General features: G+C 46.8%; 1 protein-coding gene across 2 annotated transcripts in view; it reads left to right on the plus strand.

The window, feature by feature from the left end:
• The first annotated feature begins 663 nt into the window (after positions 1-663).
• Positions 664-19,640, plus strand: part of PDPN (podoplanin) — a 29,744-nt gene continuing 10,767 nt past the window's right edge. For both annotated transcript variants that reach the window (XM_059136571.1, XM_059136572.1), the window contains exon 1: positions 664-1,040. In XM_059136571.1, coding sequence (XP_058992554.1) covers positions 974-1,040 — 67 coding nt within the window. In that variant the 5' untranslated portion in view covers positions 664-973. The remainder of the gene's footprint in view (positions 1,041-19,640) is intronic.

The following is a 19,640-nucleotide window of genomic DNA, read 5'->3' on the forward strand; positions in this document are numbered from 1 at the left end:
CAAACACAGATCTGGTGATCAGGTGGGTCCTTGGCCATCCCTGGGCTGTGGCACCTCACTCACTGCCCATGGCTGTCCGTCTGCTCATCCATCTGTCCATCTGTCTGTTCGTCCATTCAGCACCGCAGCGTGGCATCCAAAGTGAGGAGAAGCCCATCTCCAACAACCTTTTTCTAAAACAGTCAGAGCTGGGGAGTCCGCCAAACTCCCCACCAGCTCTCGGGTGCAGCCCCCACCCCCACCCCCCGAGCTACTCTACCAGCCCGATCCGCCCCTGGCCCACCCAGATGAGGACAGACACTTAAAAAAAAAAATCAAATTCAATATTTACAGGAACAATCCCAGGCTCGGTTGTAAAATTACTGGCCACACAAGGAAGAGTTTACTTCTCCTAACAAACAAACAAAAAGCCTGTGACTACTCTTTAGAAAAAACAAAAAACAAAACAAAACAAAAAAACAAAACCCAAGAATAATAAAGTAAAATATTTTAAAAAAGTAAAATAAATTGCTCACTGAGGCTCCCCCTTCCCCTCCTGTTGGGGCTCAGGGCTCTTCCCAAGCCCCGGGGCAGCCCGGCAGCTGTGGCCCTGTAACTTTAAACCTGGCCTGAGGTCATCATTTTAGCGCTAGCCAAACAGAGGCAGAGGGCGGTCCTAGTGAGCCCCAGACGGAGACCACCTTAGGGCCAGCAGCTCCCCGCCCTCCTAGGGAGAGATAAATGCTGACTCCTCGCAAAGTTTCCAATTGCAAAGTTTGCTCCTCAGCCGCAGAGGGAGAAGGAAGCTTGGGGATCCCTCCTGCGCTGGGTTTTGCTTTTATTTTTTTAATTTTTTTATTTTTTTTTGCTCCCCGCCTCCCGGCCCCTGTTCTCTGGCCCCACTGGGCCTCTGACTACAAAGCTTTTTCATCTAACCCCCAGCACAGAAACCAAGGGCTCGGCCCCACAGACAGAGAGCAAGTCAACCGAGAAGATGTGGAAGGTGCCAGTTCTGCTCCTGGTTTTGGGAAGCTCGTGGCTCTGGGATCCAGCAGAAGGAGGTAAGACCCAGCAGAATGGCTCCCTGCCACCACTGCTGGCGGCGATGAGCGAGCTGAGACTTGCTGGAATGCCTGGGCCTGGTATTTGAGGTTGCCTGGGAGAGCTGAGGGGAGCTGGGAAGTGGGTGCGTGCCCGAGTCCAGGGGACCTGCAGGAGAGACAGTGGCGTGGCTGGTGCCTGGGGCCAAAGCAATGGCTGAGTGGGGGTGTGGGAGGAGGAGCCCACGCATCTCATCCACAGGCAGCAAGGGAGGGGAGCAGAGGGGACCTCCCTCTGGGGCAACCCCCCTCCAGCACCCCCCTGCTCAGCTCGTGAGACATAGGGTAGAAGGATAGAGACCAGGAGCCTTCCCCTGGCTGGACCGGGCTTTCCTATGGGGCTGTGTTTTGGAGGAATGCAGAAAGGCCTCAGAAGAAGTTGGCCCCCTGTATGGAGGTGGGGGGCCTTCAGCGATCGTTTCCCTATGGGGGCCGCCAGGTCTTACACCCTGCGCACCAACACTGGAAACCCTCAGGGCCCCATCCATGGGATGGTCTGGAAGAGGCCTCCGTTATCTTCCCTGGAGAGAATAGTGTGCACAGAAGGACTGGAGTGGGGGGGGGGGGGCTCCTGAGTATTGGGAAGCAGGGGAAGATGGTTGTGAACCTTGCCGTCTAAGTTGGTTTCGGGCCGTGTGTTGTGTTGAACTTGGCCAACATCAATGACTGAATGAGTGTTCGCGTCTACCTTAGACCGTTCCTGTATTAGATCTGATGGTGGGGGCTCCCCTGGCCCTTTCCCCTTCCTGACTCCTACCTCCCCTTCCCATCTTGCTTCCTTCTGTTGTCTGTCAGCATTTGATTTGATTTTTCTTGGGCTTTTATTTTGATCTGTTTCCCCAACAGAATATAAGCTCCCAAGAACGGAGCTCTGTCTTAGCCTTGATCCCCAGGGTCAGAACAGTATCGGGCACATAGTATTTGCTCACTAAATACGGTGGAAGGAACTGTAAGCTCACTAGTGATCTTGGGGGTTGGAGGCTGCTGAAAGGTAAACTTCTACATTTTCCAAATTGAGGATAGAGGTGGGTCAAGTACCAGGCAAATCCTTCTTGGAGGGAGTGATTGTGTCTACCCCCTTCTTGAGGGGTAGACAGTAATACCCAGCCCTGGGGAAATTACACAGGGCGTATGACTCTCTGCCGGGCTGTAGGCTTCGGAGGGACAAGAGCAACTATCTTTATAGGGCCATGGGCTATTCGTGGCCGTCCTATCTTTGGAACTTCTCTTTCCTTTGGAACACCCACAGCTCTGCACTTAACATTTCCCTTTTGTCGAGACAGTATGCAGATGATACCATTCTGTGCTCCCTGGGGCAAGGTGTGGGAGACCCCCAGACTGAGCCACATCCCAGGTCAGCTAAGGAGAGGCAGGCAGCATCCTCTGTTTCCTCCTAGGAAAGGGCTGACTGTAATTATCATTAAGCCAGTGTTTGAAAGTCAGAGGTCCTCTATCTGGAGTGGTTTGCAGGAGGGGGGAAACTGACCTTAGGCATCTATAAATCTGGTCTGGAAAAAAACCAACCAAACAACCAAACAAAACCATCAGCTGCTAGTCGGTGCTAGAAACTGGCTGTTAAAGACAGAGCCAGCCCCCCATCTCCCACCCCCACCTCCCCAGGCTGTGGGGGGTGCTGGCCGTGTGTGGATGCTGAGTTGCTGGGCTGGCAGCAAGCAGCTGAGGCCCAGGAGGGGTTTTGTCTGAGGATAATGACTGCAGTGCAGAGAATATGGATGAATAACTTCATTGAGCTGAGCTATTGTGGCTCCTGGGGCTGGGGGTAATTATGGTGATGAATTTTATTCTCCTTCTCCCAGGATCCTACTCCCCCACTGGGTTTCCCTCATCTCGTGTATAATCTGGTTCGGTTTTGTAATCTGGTCCCATGTGTCTGTCTCTTTGGAACGGAGTGGATTCAAAGGAGCTCTGTTGTCCACACATCTGGCATTTTCCTCAATTGTCAGGACCCCGCCCCCGCTCTGAACTTCCATGCAAAACGCCGACATCGGAGCCTCTCTGTGAGTTGGTTTATTTTGTAAAATTCTGCAAGCAGCCGCTTGCTGCGAGCCCGCACGTGATTTTCCGGGATGAGTCCACCCAGGATTCATCATGCGGCGAACAAATTTCCCTGTGATTTCCCCGAAATTCTTGGCAGTCAGTTTCGGTGCTTCTGAGGTCTTCAGGAGTTGCTAAGGGTTTTTGTTGCTCTGAAGGCATCTACCAAGCCTTGGTGTTTACCAGGTCCGTTCGAGTCTTTGGGAGGGAGGTCTATCCATTACATTGGTATATGAGATTCAAAATAGCATTTAACGGTGTAAAAGCACATTTTTAAGAAGTATCCAAGCGTGAGAAGGTGAAGTCCAGACATGGTGAGTAAGGCAGAATGCTGGCCGAGCCTTCTCTCTTTCTCTAGTCTCTGACGTGCGTGGTCCATGAGTCTGTCCAGACCAGAGAATTATAAGGACCCCAAACCTTGGCATGATGGAGTGTGGTCTGGCCGAGTAGGGAGGACACCACCTTACTCCCATTTCCACCCCCACCATGTGCTAGGAAAGTCACCGTTCCCTCATTTAATCATCTCCTTCAATTATATATCATAATCTTCAGAATATGCCAGAACTAGGATTCAAAAATGAGTCTAACTCCAAACCCCAAGCTCTTTCCAATATAGGACAAAGCCGCATGAAAAACTAAAGGTTGCACTTGAAATTAAAGATTAATGTCACTTTAAGCTCCTTACACATGAAAACAAAAAAAAAGTTGGGGTGCCTCAGTGGCTCGGTGGGTTGAGCATCTGTCTCCGGTGAGGGCTTGATCCTGGGGTCCTGGGTACAAGCCCCTGCATTAGGCTCCCTACTCAGCAGGGAGCCTGCTTCTCCCTCTGCTCCCCGCTTGTACTCTTTCTTGCTATCTCGGTCTCTCTCTCAAATAAATGAATAAAGTTAAAAAAAAAAAAAAAAGGAAAAATGTTAAAGGTATTAAAAAAGTCCTTTATGTTAAATATCTGCCGTGTTATTCCTGTAAGAATGAAGATGTCATAGTGCATTAAAATAGGGTTCATTAATTCATTCCCCAAAAGGTAACCCAGCATCTCCTGAGCTCTTGGTACAGAGCCAGGGGCAGGATTTGAGCTGTGTGCTCTCTGGAGAGAGGCACGCCTAACTTTACAAAGCATTCCCTGAAGTCTTCGCCAGCAGAGCAACGGACCTGTGCTTTACATTCCGTTGGCTTATCTGAATATTTGTCATATTTCTGGCTCTAAGAACAGACACACCAGGCTACAATGTATGGAAGTGGTTCAGGGGAGGACGTAGAAAGACCAGAGGCTCAGATACCTAGCAGTGCCCTTCTGAGACTCATTGGAGCGATCTCAGGAAGATTCTGCAGGGCTCTCCAAGGAAGTCCCTCAAGGAAATTCCCAGTGGGGCTGATATGTTGGAAGAGAATCCAGTGATTGGGGGGATGGAGTGGAGAGCATTTCTATAGATAAGTCAACAGTTACGGAGATAAGTCTTAGGATTCCCGCAGGGGTGGGCAAGAGATAAAAGCAACTCTGGATAGAAATCTTGAATCCTTTCCTTGTCGATTTCATCAAACTTTTTGGGAAAGGAAAGAGATCAGGCATTTTCTCCGCAGGCTAAGAGATGGAGCCGGGTTAGGGAACAACGGGAGTTCTGCCAACTTCATCCGGGCGGAGAAAACAAGGTGGCTGCTTCTGTCCTTGCGGCACCCCAGGCCTCACCAACCACTGGCTCCTGGAGGGCTGGCCAGTCCCAGGCAAGCATTCCCTGGAACTTCAAAGATAGGGGTGAGCAGGCTCTCCCTTCATGTTGTCTGGCCAGGTGCTCTTGCTGTTTGAGGGGAATCTCGCTTAAGTCCAGAAGGAAACCTGCAGACCTAACCCCCTCATTCACTAGTTATCAGAGGACCTGCAAACTGACATTGTTTAGGGCAACCCTCAATTTCAGGCAGGGAGAAAGAAAAAACAAAAATCAGCAAGCATAGGAAGATGGGCTCTCCACCTGTATCCTGGCGGATAAGGCTACCAGTGGCCCCCCACGCCACAGTATCACTGTGGACGCAGTATCACTGCAGACATGGGGTCATAATTGACATTGTTAGTGTTTGAAACCTGCAGGGGGATGTCAGTTACACAGACTACAGATGGGAAGGGGGGCAAAGAAGCCACAAGATAAGTAAACACATTATTGATGAGAATGCAGTATTTCCTGCAATTCATTACAATGTCTCCATCCAGGAGAATAAAACATGACTATAACTGACGGAAAAAGCTGTTATCTAATGAATAGTATCCTGCCTGAGGAAGAAAGGTGTCTGTTTGCATAGAATCCAGAAAGGGAGAGAAAACGGATGAGGATTTGATGACGGTAAAGCTGCCCTGCCCAAGGAATTCATTTATTTAGCAAGTACATACTGAGTGACTGATTTGTGAGTCAGGCAAGGTACATGTTATCCAGGCTTACGGCTAGTATGCGAGATGTCCTGCAGGGTGGCCTTGGGTGTTCTGATCTCAGTCACGGTGACTGTTCTACGATGAATCAGGGAGCTCTGTTCCATCACAGTCTGGAAATGATTCCATCTAAGAGCCCCACCCTTTGCCTTGTATATACACCAGGTATTTCAATCTTTCGAAGGGCAGTGCCTTGCTTAGCAAATGCGCACAACATTGGAAACACATTTCCTGTTATAAATAAACTATTGGGTTTCCTGGCCTCTTGTAAGTTTGGCTAATGTGAAACAGCATCATGTGAGCTGGATCACCCGGTAATAAGATTAAATTTCTGAAACTATAAAGCCAAGGGAACTAGATTCTGCATGCGTGATGTTAACAGTAGTAACTATAATGGCTAACATCCACTGGCTTAGCACTTTTCCAGCACTTTCCAAGCCCAGGTTCATTTAATCTGTGCAACAGACCTACGAGGCAGGAACTATTTGTATTTTATAGACCAGTGTAGAGGCTCAGAGAAGTTCAGGAACTTAACAGGCAGACACAGGTAGTAAGCAGGAATGGTGTGACTGTTGAATCCAGGCAACTCAACCCCAAAGCCCATGCTCCTAACCACTCAGCACGACGACCTCCTGTGCCCTGGCCTCAAGGCTTCCAAGGACACCCAGAAAAGTCGGTCAATTGATTTCTTCAAGTACCTCTTACAGCAGCAATACCACGGTTGTTAGATGCGTACTTCAGACTGAAGCCTTGGCTGGCATTGGGGTACCGAACTGAAGCACATGGGCCTGCCCCCTTACGCATATACAGGGCATATACACGTTAGTAAGAACTTTAAGAGGTAGAGAAGCATTAAGTGGAATCACAGCTCACGGAGAGAGGCAAAACAGGTGTGTGTGGTGTACGTGTATAAAGAACATAGAGACAACATAAAATGGCATGTCCTGAGTGGCAAGGGCCATTTTTGCTGCCCAGAGTTTGGCAATGAGATTTTTAGGCCATTGTTGGCTGGAGAAGGTCTTGGGGAGCAGATGGGGCTTGATCTTGGCTGTGAAAAATGGTAGAATTGGTTGGACACGGTGGCAGGGAAGGGCAGTCCAGGCGGGAGAGATTGCTTGAACAAAGGCACAGAAGTTAGAACAATCTGGAGTTTGTATAAGAAGATTCATGCCGGCTCACTGGTGTTGGAGTGGGAGTAGTTGGGAAGAAGGATGAGTCCCTGCTAAGGGGGAGAGCTGAACCTTTTTCTGTAGGCAAGAGGCAATAATTGCACATGGGAGTAAGGGGGGCCATGAATGGCAGTTGTTGGGGGAAAAAATGATGACAAGAACCATACGGGATTGAATCTAGTTTAGGGGATCACTTGGGTGGGGGTGTGGGGGTCAGGAGATGAGCAACTACGTGTGGTGATCACATAATGGGGGATGAGATCAGATTTGGGGGAATCCTAGCCAGCATGACTTAGAGCTTGGAATTTCCTGATTTCTTATTCTCTCATTTCTTGAGTCCCTACTATTCACCTCTTACAACATAACATTATTAATTTTTTTTATTAGTAGATAATTCACAGATCATAAAATTAGCTGTTCGAAATTGAATAGGCAGGGGCACCTGGCGGGCTCAGTCAGTGGAGCATGCGACTCTTGATCTTGGGGTTGTGAGTTCAAGCCCCACGTTGGGTGTAGAGAAGACTTAAAAATAAAATCTTAAATGGAGAAATAAATTGAATACCAAACCATTAGAAGTTGCTCCCCTTTGCCCTCTCCCCCATTTCTGGCAGCCACAGAGCTACTTTTTGTCTGTCTGGATTTGCCCATTCTAGACATTTCACGTGAATGGAATCTGACAATATATGGCCTTCTGTGCCTTGTTTCTTTCATCCGGCATGATTTCAAGGTTCATTGTTGGTGTAGTGTGTGTGTCAGAATTTTATTAAACTCCAATGGCTGAATAATACTCAATCTGTTATTTATCTGTTCATGACCGATTGATGGACATTTGGCTTGCTTCTGCTCTGGGGCTATATGAATAGTGTGGCTAGGAGCATTCATGTACAAATCTTTATGTGGATTGATGTTTTCATCTCTCTCAGGTATATCCCTAGGAATATAATTGGCCAATCATATGGTAACTATGTGTAACTTTTTGAGGAACTGCCCAGCTGTTTTCCAAAGTAGCTACATTATTTTACATTCCTATCAATGATGCAGAAGGGTTCCAATTTATCCACATCCTTGCCAGCACTGGTTATTTTCATGTTGTTTTGTTTCTTTTCATTTTTTGATGGTAGCCATTTCCTAATGGGTGTGAAGGGGTATCTCATTGTGATTTTGATTAGTATTTCTCTAATGACTGACAATGCTCAGTATTCTTTTCATGTACTTGTTGGCCATTTACATATCTTCTTTTTAAAAAATATTTATTTTTAAGTACTCTCTACACCCAGTGTGGGGCTTGAACTCACACCCCGGAGGTCAGGAGTCGCATGCTCCACCAACTGATCCAGCCAGGTGCACCCACATTTTCTTTCAAGCAATGTCTATTCAAACCTATTCCCCCTTTAAAATTGAGTCGTCTGTTTATTGTTGAAGTCTTTATATATTCTGGATACCAGACCCTTATCAGACACAGGAATTGCAAATATTCTTCCCATTAAATTTCTTGATGGTGTCCACTGAAGCAAAAATTTTAAAATTTTTGAAGTCCCATTTATCTGGTTTTTTTTCTCTTTTATTGCCTGTATGGTTTGTATCATATCTAAGAACCCATTGCCTCATCTAAGGTCACAAAGGTTTACTCTTAGTTTACTTCCAAAAGTTGTGTAGTTTTAGATCTTACATTTAGTTCTTTGACTCATTTGGAGTTCCTTCGTACATGTGATATGAAGTCGAGGGCCCACTCTTTTCTTTTGCATGGGGCTGTCCGGGTGTCCCAGAACCATTAGTTGAAAAGGTAGTTCTTTCCCAGCAAGTTATCCTGGCACCTTTGTCAAAAATCAACTGCCCATAAACGGAAGGGCTTATTTCTGGACCCTCAATTCTATTCCGTTTTTCTAAACATCTATCCCTATGCCAATGCTACACAGTCTTGATTATTTGTAGTAAGTTTCAAAGTTGGGAAGTGCGAGTCCTCCTACTTTGTTCTTTTTCAAGATTGCTGTGCACTTGATCTTAGCCAAAAGGTCAAGAAGGGATTCGAGATTGCTTCAATTAATCACTGATACTCAAAGAGATATTTGCGTATCTCTTGCCCATTAGAGAAGAGGGCAGTACCCATGTCTTACTCTGCACTTGAAAGGACACATGATTGGTACATAGTAAACATTCATCAGGAGGAAGAGGGAGGGAACCACAAAGATCACAGTCTTTGGGCAGAAACAACAGAGGCAGGTGGTAGAAATATAAAAATCAGGTTGGAGGGATGATAGGTTTGGAACCAGTGTTAGAAGGAGGAGTTCAAGTTCAGGCACTCCGTTTTAGATGCAGGGACTTGGAGGTAATAGTAGGACATCCAATTTGATGTATTTGATGGGTACCTGGAAAGATAATCAAAAGGACATCAGAGGTACACCTAGAGACACCGTTTGCTGCCTGAACTCCTTCCCATTTATCGGATCAAGGGGAAAAACATGGCAAGGAGGGTCAGAAGAGATTCACCCCCAGCTAAGAAAGATTGTTTTTAAAAATCTACCGAAGCACACTTCAGACTCCCCAGCCAGGCCCAGGATCAAGGCCAAGGGCAGCTAATGGAAACACGGCCACATTCTGCACATTCCTGTAAGGCCTCGTCCTAGTCCGTGCACAGCTGGGCTGTCTGTGAGCTACATGGGTGGATGGTGAGGTCAGAGCCAAAGGGGCTTCTCTTTTCACTCTTGCAACATCAGGGCCTGCTCAGCTGACAGCGCCGAGTGAATCAGAAGCTCGGTTTCCGAGCAGATGGCGAGCGATTTCCCAAACACTCTGCCACCCCGTTGAGATGCTCTGCTCCGGGGCAGGACTTCTAAAACAGGTTTTAGTCCTTTGGTTTTTTCATGTACAAAACCGTCCTCTCTGTGAGGTGGCCTTTCCAAAGGGCCGCTGGACGCAGTAAGTTCCAGAAAAGTTGTTAGCGAGGTGTTGACTGCAGTTTACAAAGCTGAACTTATTTCCTCTTTTCCTGAGAACATTTCTGCTCTTGGTCAACAGAAAAAAACCTCTCCCCAGGTTGAGTAATCTTGGTAGAGGTTGTAATCAGCAGCCTTGAGTTTTAACACTTGAGGAGTTCTGAGCCCCAAGATTGTGGTTGCGGGGAGGGTTGGGAGGGGGAGCGGGGAAGCTGATCTGTGAATGCTGAGAAGTGTGACTGTCCATGCGTTCATTCATTCCGCTCTCGGAGGCCATGCCGGAGGCTGGGCCGCAAACCTATAGCAGAATGGGATGCTGCTCCCAGGAAGCTTATGGACGCTAGCAGAGCAAAAGAAGTCAGTGTTGGTGCTATCAAGCCTCGCTCAAGTTTAGGGGGATTGCTTTCTCTTGGCATCCTGGGAAGGCACGGAGGGAAGAATGTCTCACCTGGGTCAGGTAGATGAGTAGGTAGGGTTTAGATGGGCAGTGGAGTTGGAAGGATGAAACTGCGGGTGACCTTGGCATCCAGAAGCCCACAGAGCAGCTTTGGTACCATCCCAGCCCTGGCCACGTGGCATAGAGAGCCTATGAGGGGAGCTGCAGAAAAGCGACAGGCATAAATACAGCCTGCGTGACACAGTGGTTCGAGCGGGGTTAGGCGTCTAAGAGGCCCGATGTCTAATCCCTGCATCACCACTTTCTGGCTGTGTGGACGGTTTACTCTCAGCCTCGTGGTCCTTGGTTTCAATATGAGAATGACTTGAGCATGTAAGGCTTTTGTAAAGAGTGCTTGGCACCATGTTTTGGACGTTCCCCAATAAATTCAAAATAACAACCATTTTTACAATATACACCTCCTTAGAAATGCAAACTGGTATAGCCACTCTGGAAAACAATGTGGATGTTCCTCAAAAAATTAAAAATAGAACAACATGGGCAACTGGGTGGCTCAGTTGGTTAAGCGTCCAACTCTTGATGACAGCTCAGGTCATGATCTCAGGGTCCTGAGATCGAGCCCCAGGTGGGGCTCTCTACTAGGCATGGAGCCTGCTTGGGACTCTCTCTCTCTCTCTCCCTCTACCTTTGCCCCTTCCCCTCCTCCCTGCTTCCACTCTTGCTCTCTAAAAAAAGGAAGCAAGGAAGGAAGGAAGGAAGAAAGAAAGAAAGAAAGAAAATAATAAGAACTACCACATGATCCAGTAATTCCACTGCTGGGTGTTTATCCAAAGAAAATGAAAATACTAACTTGAAAAGATACATACATCCCTGTGTTTATTGCAACATTATTTACAATAGCCAAGATACAGATGCAACTCAAATGTCCATCCACAGATGAATGGATAGAGAAGAATGGTAGATATAGACAATAGACTATTACTCAGCCCTGAAAAAGAATGAGATCTTGCCACTTGCAACGACATGGTTGGAGCTAGAGAGTCTAATGCTAAGTAAAATAAGTCAGAGAAAGACAAATACTATATGATTTCACTCCTCTGTGGAGCTGAAGAAACAAAACAAAGGAAAAAAGAGAGAAACCAAAAAATAGACTCCTAACTATAGAGAACTGGTGGTTACCAGAGGGGTGGTGGGTGTGGGGGGTTGGGGGAAGTAGGTGAAGGGGACTAAGGGTGTCCTTATTGTGACGAGCACTGACGAATGTGTAGAATTATGAGCCGCTATATTGTGCACCTAAAACTAATGTAACACTGTTATAATTATAGTGGACTTGAAAAAAATTAAATAATAAGATAAAATACAATACCTCCTTGTTGGGTGGTCATGGAAAATAACCTTGAAGATTTGTGAAAGGCACACAGCAGGCCTCAGTTGACAGGTGGCTGGGAAGCCTGGTGTCCTGTCGAGAGGACTCCATGTCCTGCTCCCTCCACCTGCTGGTGGCCTGTTGGGAGGTCTTGCTAGGGACCTGAAAGCTGAGTCCCCAGCCACATGGCCCTTCTCCTTTCTTTACTGCTCATGTTCAGTGACAGAGACCTTCAGAATGCTGTGTCTTTGGGGCATGGCATCTAATCCCCCCTCTTTGAAGTCCGGGAACACGGCTCCAAGTCTTTTTTTTTTTTTAAGATTTTATTTATTCATTTGACAGACAGAGATCACAAGTAGGCAGAGAAGCAGGCAGAGAGAGAGGGGAGGGGGAAGCAGGCTCCCTGCTGAGCAGAGACCCTGAGATCATGACCTGAGCTGAAGGCAGAGGCTTTAACCCCCTGAGCCACCCAGGCGCCCCTTCATGGCTCCAAATCTTAATCTGCAGCATTTCTCCTGATTTTCTCCCGAGGAACAGGTAACACTTGTCTGATCTCAGCCTTGACATGTCTCTCTTGAGTTTCATGGAAGAGGCACACGTCCCCAGTGCTGACAGTGGGTGATCGCAGCTCAGTATCAGCCTGGGCCTGCAGGGGCTGCCAGGATGGGGCACGCGAGTGGACAGGCTGCTGATCACTACACCTTGAACAGCAACACTACGGAGCTTATCCATAGAGGGGATTGTCCTATTATCAGCCAAGTTCAGGGGAAGCTATTTAATAATCCTTGAGTGCAGCCCAGTGGACAGCAAGCAGCAAGAATATTGCAACATAAGGGATAATTCAAAAGAAGTGTCAGTGTGTTCATTCAGTCGTTCAACAAACATCTGCTAACTACTTACCATGGTGCCAAGCACTGGGAATATGGGGCGGTTGTGGGCTTTAGGGTAACACTGTGTGTCCTGGAGGAAAATTATGAATACTGTAGGATACTGAGTGGCCGGGCCGAGCCCTCAAGAAGCCGCCTCGATTTTCCATGGCCACACTTTTGATCCAGTAAGCAATTTACCAAGAGCCACAGGAAGGGTGGGTGTCAAGGGGAACTCACTGGCCACATCAGTGATCATACTGGCCGCAGCCCAGTGTCTGCCAGGAGTTGAAGGCCAGCACACAGCTTTGGGTCAGCAAGTGGTTTTCAGAATTCCAAGGAAAGACTTCCTCACAAGGTCAGAGGACGGGCCAGCCTGTAGGCAAGAGGATTGATTCAAAAGATGTGGTAAATAAAAGCAAAGGTCCTAACACCTTTCTTCTGGTTGCAGAAGCCTACTTGCTGGTAACTAAGGGAGCAGCATCAAACAGCTAAATTTGGGCCATTTGAATTGAGATGAAGGACCCTATGAAGATCTTAGCATCAACGTGGGTGGTCTGCGGGGTGCTAGGAAATGTTGGAGCTGGCACCTTCCCACTGCTCTAGGTGTGTTTGTTTTCAGCCTTCTGAGAGCAGGGTTGAGACATGATGGAAGGGTGATAAGCACAAGCCTGTGTCGGGGCAAAGGCATAAAAGCAGGCACTTTTGCTTGTGTTTTCCAAACAGATGTTTTGACCTCTCTCCAAAAGCATTGCTTCATCCCAAATGTAACTGGGAGGCCAAGGGGGTGGAAATGCTAGGATCAATTATTTAAAATTATTTATTAATTATCCTACAGTTACTCCTACAGGGGAAAACCAGAACTTCCTAGGATGTCGTAAGAAAAAAAAAAAAAAAAAAAGAGCATTCTCTTTCTCAACGGTCCCAAAACCCATTCCATGGCCATGTAGTCATCCGTCTTCAAAGCTTATCTGGGCAGTGAGATGCCGGAGCGCTGAAGATGCTGGAAAACCTCAGGCAACACGAAAGATTGCCTCAATCAGTTGGCTGATGCCGCAGGTTTTCTTTGAAAATCCCGAGGATAACTCAGCTTATGACTTCTTTATTTTTAAAATCAACTTTCTTCTTTTTTTAAAAAATATTTTATTTGTTTATTTGACAGAGAGAGAGAGAGAGAGAGATCACAAGTAGAGAGAGAGGGGGAAGCAGGCTCCCCACTGAGCAGAGAGCCCAATGTGGGGCTCGATCCCAGGACCCCAAGATCATGACCCAAGCCAAAGGCAGAGGCTTAACCCACTGAGCCACCCAGGCACCCCTAAAATCAACTTTCGTAAGACAAAATCAGAGAGGCATGCAAAGCACAAGAGACTCTTAACTATATAGGAAACAGAGTGAGGTTGCTGGAGGGGAAGGCGTTGGAGGGAGGGGGTGACTGGGGGGGAGGGGCTGTAAGGAGGGCCTGTGATGAAATGAGTTCTGGGTGTTACAGGGAACTGATGAATCAATAAACTCTGCCCCTGAAACTAATCATACACTCTATGTTAATTAATTGATTTTAAATTTAAAAATGTTGAAGTATACCTTTAAAAAGGTATAAAAAAAGTATGGTTAAAAGTATATTATCTGAAAAAAAAGTATATTATCTGAAAAGCTACAGTTAATTTTAGAACTAAACATCGAAAGGTAAAACATAAAAATAAAATCAACTTTTCTGTTTTAAGATAAAATGCTTATTTTATGGAAGCTTCTCCTGCTGTCTGATTTTTGAGGCTTCGAGTCAGCAGAAAGAGGACAGCAGGGAGCTTCTCCCTCACGTGGACATGGAAACAGCAAGAGGCTCTTCAACTTAGGGAGGGGACTTTCGTGGCTCTCTTCATAAAACAAGGGGGAAGTCCAGGAAAGGACCCCGTGTCATCGTCCCAGTACATCCCTTCGTACCCTGAATGTTGTATCTCCGCGGAGCTGTAACAGGTTGGAAAATGAATTTTCAGGTCCAAGGTTTGGTATTTCTTTTCCTTTTTCTTTTTTTTTTTTTTTTTTAAGATTTTATTTATTTATTTGACAGGGAGAGAGAGCTCAAGCGGGGGAGAGGCAGGGAGAAGGAGAGGGAGAAACAGGCTTCCTGCTGAGCAGGGAGCCTGATGCAGGACTCCATTCCCAGGACCCTGGGATCATGACTTGAGCCAAAGGCAGGCGCTTGGCCTTCTGAGCCATCCAGGTGCCCCTGGTATTTATTTCTGATGGTTGGTGGGTGATGAATTCAGACATATTCTGATCAATACTTGCCTGTTTATTTGTTTGTTTGTTTTCCCCTTGCCACCTCACTGTCCTGGTGCAAGCGTCAGCTACTCCTGCCAGGACAGCAGGGTAGCCTGGGTGGTCCCCCTGCTTCTGTCTAATCCCAGCGCCCTCCCCGATACACACACCCCATTCACATGGCACTCCGAGGTGACGTCATCTCCTAGCTCCCCTTCACATACTCCCAGTTGAAAGGAGAGCCCCACCCAGCGGGCCCTCCACACCTCCTCCAACTCATTTCTTCCATCCAGCCCCACCCCCCACTCTCTGTTTCTTTCTTTTATTTTTTTAAGATTTTATTTATTTATTTGACAGAGAGATCACAAGTAGGCAGAAAGGCAGGCGGGGGTAGGGGGGAAGCAAGCTCTCTGCCAAGCAGAGAGCCCGATGCGGGGCTCGATCCCAAGACTCTGAGATCATGACCTGAGCCGAAGGCAGAGGCTTTACTCACTGAGCCACCCAAGTGCCCCCACCACTCTCTGTTTCTTGAATGTACACTGCCCCAAGCTCATTCTGGGCTTCCGGGTTCGTTAGGTCATTTCTTCCCATCTGGAGTTCATTGCTCATTCATCAGCTACTTAGTGTATCCTATGGGCCAAGTATTTTAAGGAGAAGCCAAGTAGGGAAGATACAGCACAATGAGTGGTTGAGGGGGCACCTGGGTTGCTCAATGGGTTAAAGCCTTTGCCTTCGGCTCAGGTCATGATCCCAGGGTCCTGGGATTAAGACCTGCATTGGGCTCTCTGCTCAGCAGGGAGCCTGCTTCCTCCTTTCTGTCTGCTTGTGATCTCTGTCTGTCAAATAAATAAATAAAATCTTTAAAAAAAAATGAGTGGTTGAATATTCTGCCACGTGTTTGAGGGTGTGTAGGGGAGGTACTGATTTCAGTTATGGGGGGGGAGGCCACTGCAAGAAAGTGCCCTTTGAGGACAGATCTAAGGGGGTAAAAGAGTGCTATCTTGAGATTTTCCTTGTTTGCTTATTGTGAGAAACACCCCCCACCCCCAACAACAGTACCTAAAATCACAAGACATCTCACCTCTGTCTCTAGTGCCCAGAATGGGGCCCAGCACTTAGGTGAACAGGGACTATTTGGGGATATAGAGGTGAGCCTTGGGAAGGTTCTAGTCTTGATCGTTGCTGCTGCTTTCATTTGCAGAGCCAAGGAGAGCTGCTGCTGAAAGAGAAGGAAGCATGCTCTTAGAAAGCAGGTCACACCTGCCTTCTATAATCTACCACATTGGAAAGCTTAGTCCCTAGAAGGGGCTCGCTTAAGGAGCCTGAGATTCTGGTTCCTAAATAATTGGACTGGAAGATTCTAACCAGGGATTTCATAAAGGAGGACACGTGATGCAAGAAGAAGCAGTTGCTTCTGACAACCAGGATTATAATTTATGAAAGGGTGAGGTGGTGAAGCGGAAGGATGTCAGAACCCAGGAAGGGGCCAGCAGGTATTCTGGCTCATGGGGACACAAAGATGTCTTTTGTGTGTTGGTGAGTACACGGATGAGCCATTAAAACATTTGGCTTTGTGTCCACTCACTGACCAGGTGAACTAGGCAAATCATTAAGTTTCCAATGTTAGACAACTATTCTGACACTTGATAAAACAGTTGGAAGATTTTATTTAAGACTACTGCAATAGGGGAGAGAGATGGTTCAAAATACAGCAACGGTAGCTGGGGAATTATAACCAAGGAACAGAGTATGGGGGAGGGGAGATGGAAAAGTACAGAGAGAACACATCAAGGGTAGCAAGGGTTCTTGCTAAAGGCGAGCCTTCCACTTGGACATCAAAGGTGTGGAATGGGGAACTTGGTCAGGTGGAAGCACTCTCTCTCAGCTGACTTAGCAGGGTTCTTGCTGAAACTAGACTCTTGTAAGGATGGACAAAGAAACCCAACTAGAATTTGGTCAAGGAGAGATCTTTGTCGGCCTCACTTTCCAAATCTGATAAAGGGGACATTGATGCCAATGCAACTCACCCATGTGGCCATTTTGAAATGAAGTCAGTCAAAGGGTAATAAACAAATAAACCCTATGCGGTCCCCATGCGGGGGTTTGTTATAAAGCTGGGCCTCCCATGTGAAGTAGAACCTACAACTTGGGAAGACCTCAGTTGCACTTCTGTTCAAGTGGCCTACCTACTCTTCCTGCTCACTCTCTCTACACACCTACACCCATGGTGCTGAATTCACGTGGCGGCGGTTAGTGGACTTGAGGAGGAAGGAGGACCAGATGGTGAGGGGAGCACAGAGTTAGAAATCAGTTCTGGAAAGGTATGGAAGAGGTATGGAAGTGAGGGCAGAAGGTAGTGCGCGGGCCATTTGAGCTGGTCCTCGTGCTGAAGGTTTACTACCATGGCTGCGGCATGGTATTTGAAAGAAGACATTTGTCTCAATGAGAGCTAGTTCTGAAGCAGTGGGGGAGAGAGGGTTTATTGGGAATTAACCGCTCAGTCTTTTGGGGGGAAATCAACATATACCCCCTTTTTACATCATACTTCAAAAGAAACACAAGACAAGGAGAAATATTCAGTGTGAGAACAAAACCATAGGGACAATCTAGTGAGTATTCACAGAGGCTTGAGTTAGGGTTTGTAAGTTTCACGTCCAAGGGGAAAACAAGCTTAATGTTTGATTGGCGATGGAGCTCAGGACTTATAAGAGAGATGTAAATGCCAGCTCATCCCCCCCCCCCAAAAAAAGGGTTTGTTGCAGCTCTTACAAAGAATATTTCCTAAGGTATAAACATACGAAACTGTAAAAGAGATGAATGCCATCAGAGAAAAATGGTCACAGAAGAAGACCTTTCTAATGGCCAAAAAATTAATGGAACAAAACACCACCATTAACCAGGAATGTAAATAAAACCAGAAGATTGCAAACACTTATTTAAAACATTTTTACCGGGCTGCCTGGGTGGGTCAGTGGGTTAAAGCCTCTGCCTTCAGCTCAGGTCATGATCTCAGGGTCCTGGGATCGAGCCCCGCATCGGGCTCTCTGCTCAGCAGGGAGCCTGCTTCCTCCTCTCTCTCTCTCTCTCTGCCTGCATCTCTGCCTACTTGTGATCTCCGTCTGTTAAATAAATAAATAAAATCTTTAAAAAATTTTTTTTTCCTTGAGACCTTGGGACTATTACTATTCTAGTAACAGTTCTAAACTCTAAAATATTTTAAAAGGAAAGGATCCCATAAAAATAGGTAAACTGGAATAATTTCTTTAGAGAGATCAGGCTTCAATGCAAAGAGGAAAGTGGTTCCTAATTAGCACTTTCAGACGATAAACATCTCTTCAGTTCTTGCATTTAAGCTTGAGAAGCTGAAGGTAAAATTGATTTGTACCATCTTTTCACGGTTAACGAAGAGGTTGGCCCAGCTTTCGAAAGAATAACACCTACACACAAATTACAAAGCAGATGGATGGATTGACACCTTATTTGGAAACTTCCATTGGTTCTAACCCGCAGGCTGGGTGAGGCTGGGTGAGACAGGAAAAGGTGTTCACATGAGCCTAAGGGCACTGGGGCCAGAAGGGACACTGTTATTGTAGGTTCGTCACTGTGCTTATGTAAACAGCTGCGTGTGTGCCCTGTGCACATGCACATGTCTTCAGAGGGAAAGAGAATCCGAGGATGGAGGCATCAATGCACAATTTGAATTTCACCGGCCAAGGGAACAAGGCGTCCATCTGTGGCTGGAAACTCGGGCAGCTGAGCTCGTAGGAGCTCTTCACCCGGGAAAGCCTTCAACCAAAAAAATAAGACAGACAATTGAAGATCTCTTGTTAGAGATCAACTTTCCCATGGAGCAAAAGAATGCCAGGGCAGTGTGACAAAAGCTATGCATCTTAATCATGACTGCCATTCTTCCTTAAAACACCCTTTGTCTACTCACGGTGAGGTTAGTCCTTGGCTCAGGGGGCCAAGTAAAGGAAGGAATTTTTATCAAATTACGTTTTCGGTGAGCTGAATGCTGTATGAAATAATTCAAACCAGCTTTACTCAGCACTTGATTTCTTTTTTTTTTTTAAGCAAGGAAGTTTTGTTTCGTTTTGTAAAGTTGGAGAAAGCATGGTTTTGCTGAGCAGCCTCCAGAAAACGTTGCTAAAATTGATGATTTACTAACGGTTCAAACCAGGAGGGGAAGAAAAGAAAAACGGGATGTGGGTTGTGTGTGTGTGTGTGTGTGTGTGTGTGTGTTTAATAAGGACTACTTCCCTGGCAAAGGAATATTTCCCCCTTGAGCTCAGTAAATACATTCAACATTTGCCTAACATCGCAGTCATAAATCCTGATGCGAGCCCCTCGCTACCCACCCCCACCCCAGCGAGCCACTAGGAGGGGAGGCAACACTTTGCATGCACTGAAGTATTCAGTTATTCCTAACTGGTGAAAGCCACTTTCCCCCAGATGAAAAAAGAAATGCATTTGCTTAGGGAGCTCATCCAAAGCTGTTGATCGATATCACTGGATCAGGGCTTCAGAGGCGAAGAGAAGGCTCCCAGAACCAGTGAATTTACTCTTAAGGCTTTCTCTCTCTATGCATCAGTAGAGAAGTTGTGATCAAATATTTATTAGCTGTGCCTTTGGCTGGGCTTTCTAAGCACAGGGAGAAATAAGGTATCGGAAGGCGAGGACGGGATTGCTGACTTGAACACTGCCCGGACACAAACATCTACTTTTCAATTACACAACGAGGTCTCCAAGCATGCCCCCACCTCCCCCAGTCTCGCCCCTGGGACGTGTATGCTTGCTTAGTTTGCAAGTGTATTTAGTCATGGAATTTCCAGAGGATGGGGAGGGGGCCCATGACCAATGACTCAGATTTTGAATTCGTGAAAAAGGTTATTTGATGAGCTGAGAAGATGTCCCTGCTTGGTCGTGATTCATTTGGATCATTGCGACAGAGGTGAAAGGAAAGGCCACTGCTGCTCTCTGTCCTGCTCCCCTCACTCCTCCTTCGTGTGGAATTCAACCTGCCACTTCCACTCCAGCCATCCCCTGATCCTCTGGAAACCTTTCTCATGGGTACAACAGGGTCATTCATTCAGTGTTAATGCA

Source organism: Mustela lutreola, chromosome 10, assembly GCF_030435805.1.
Source record: "Mustela lutreola isolate mMusLut2 chromosome 10, mMusLut2.pri, whole genome shotgun sequence".
Classification (NCBI taxonomy): domain Eukaryota; kingdom Metazoa; phylum Chordata; class Mammalia; order Carnivora; family Mustelidae; genus Mustela; species Mustela lutreola.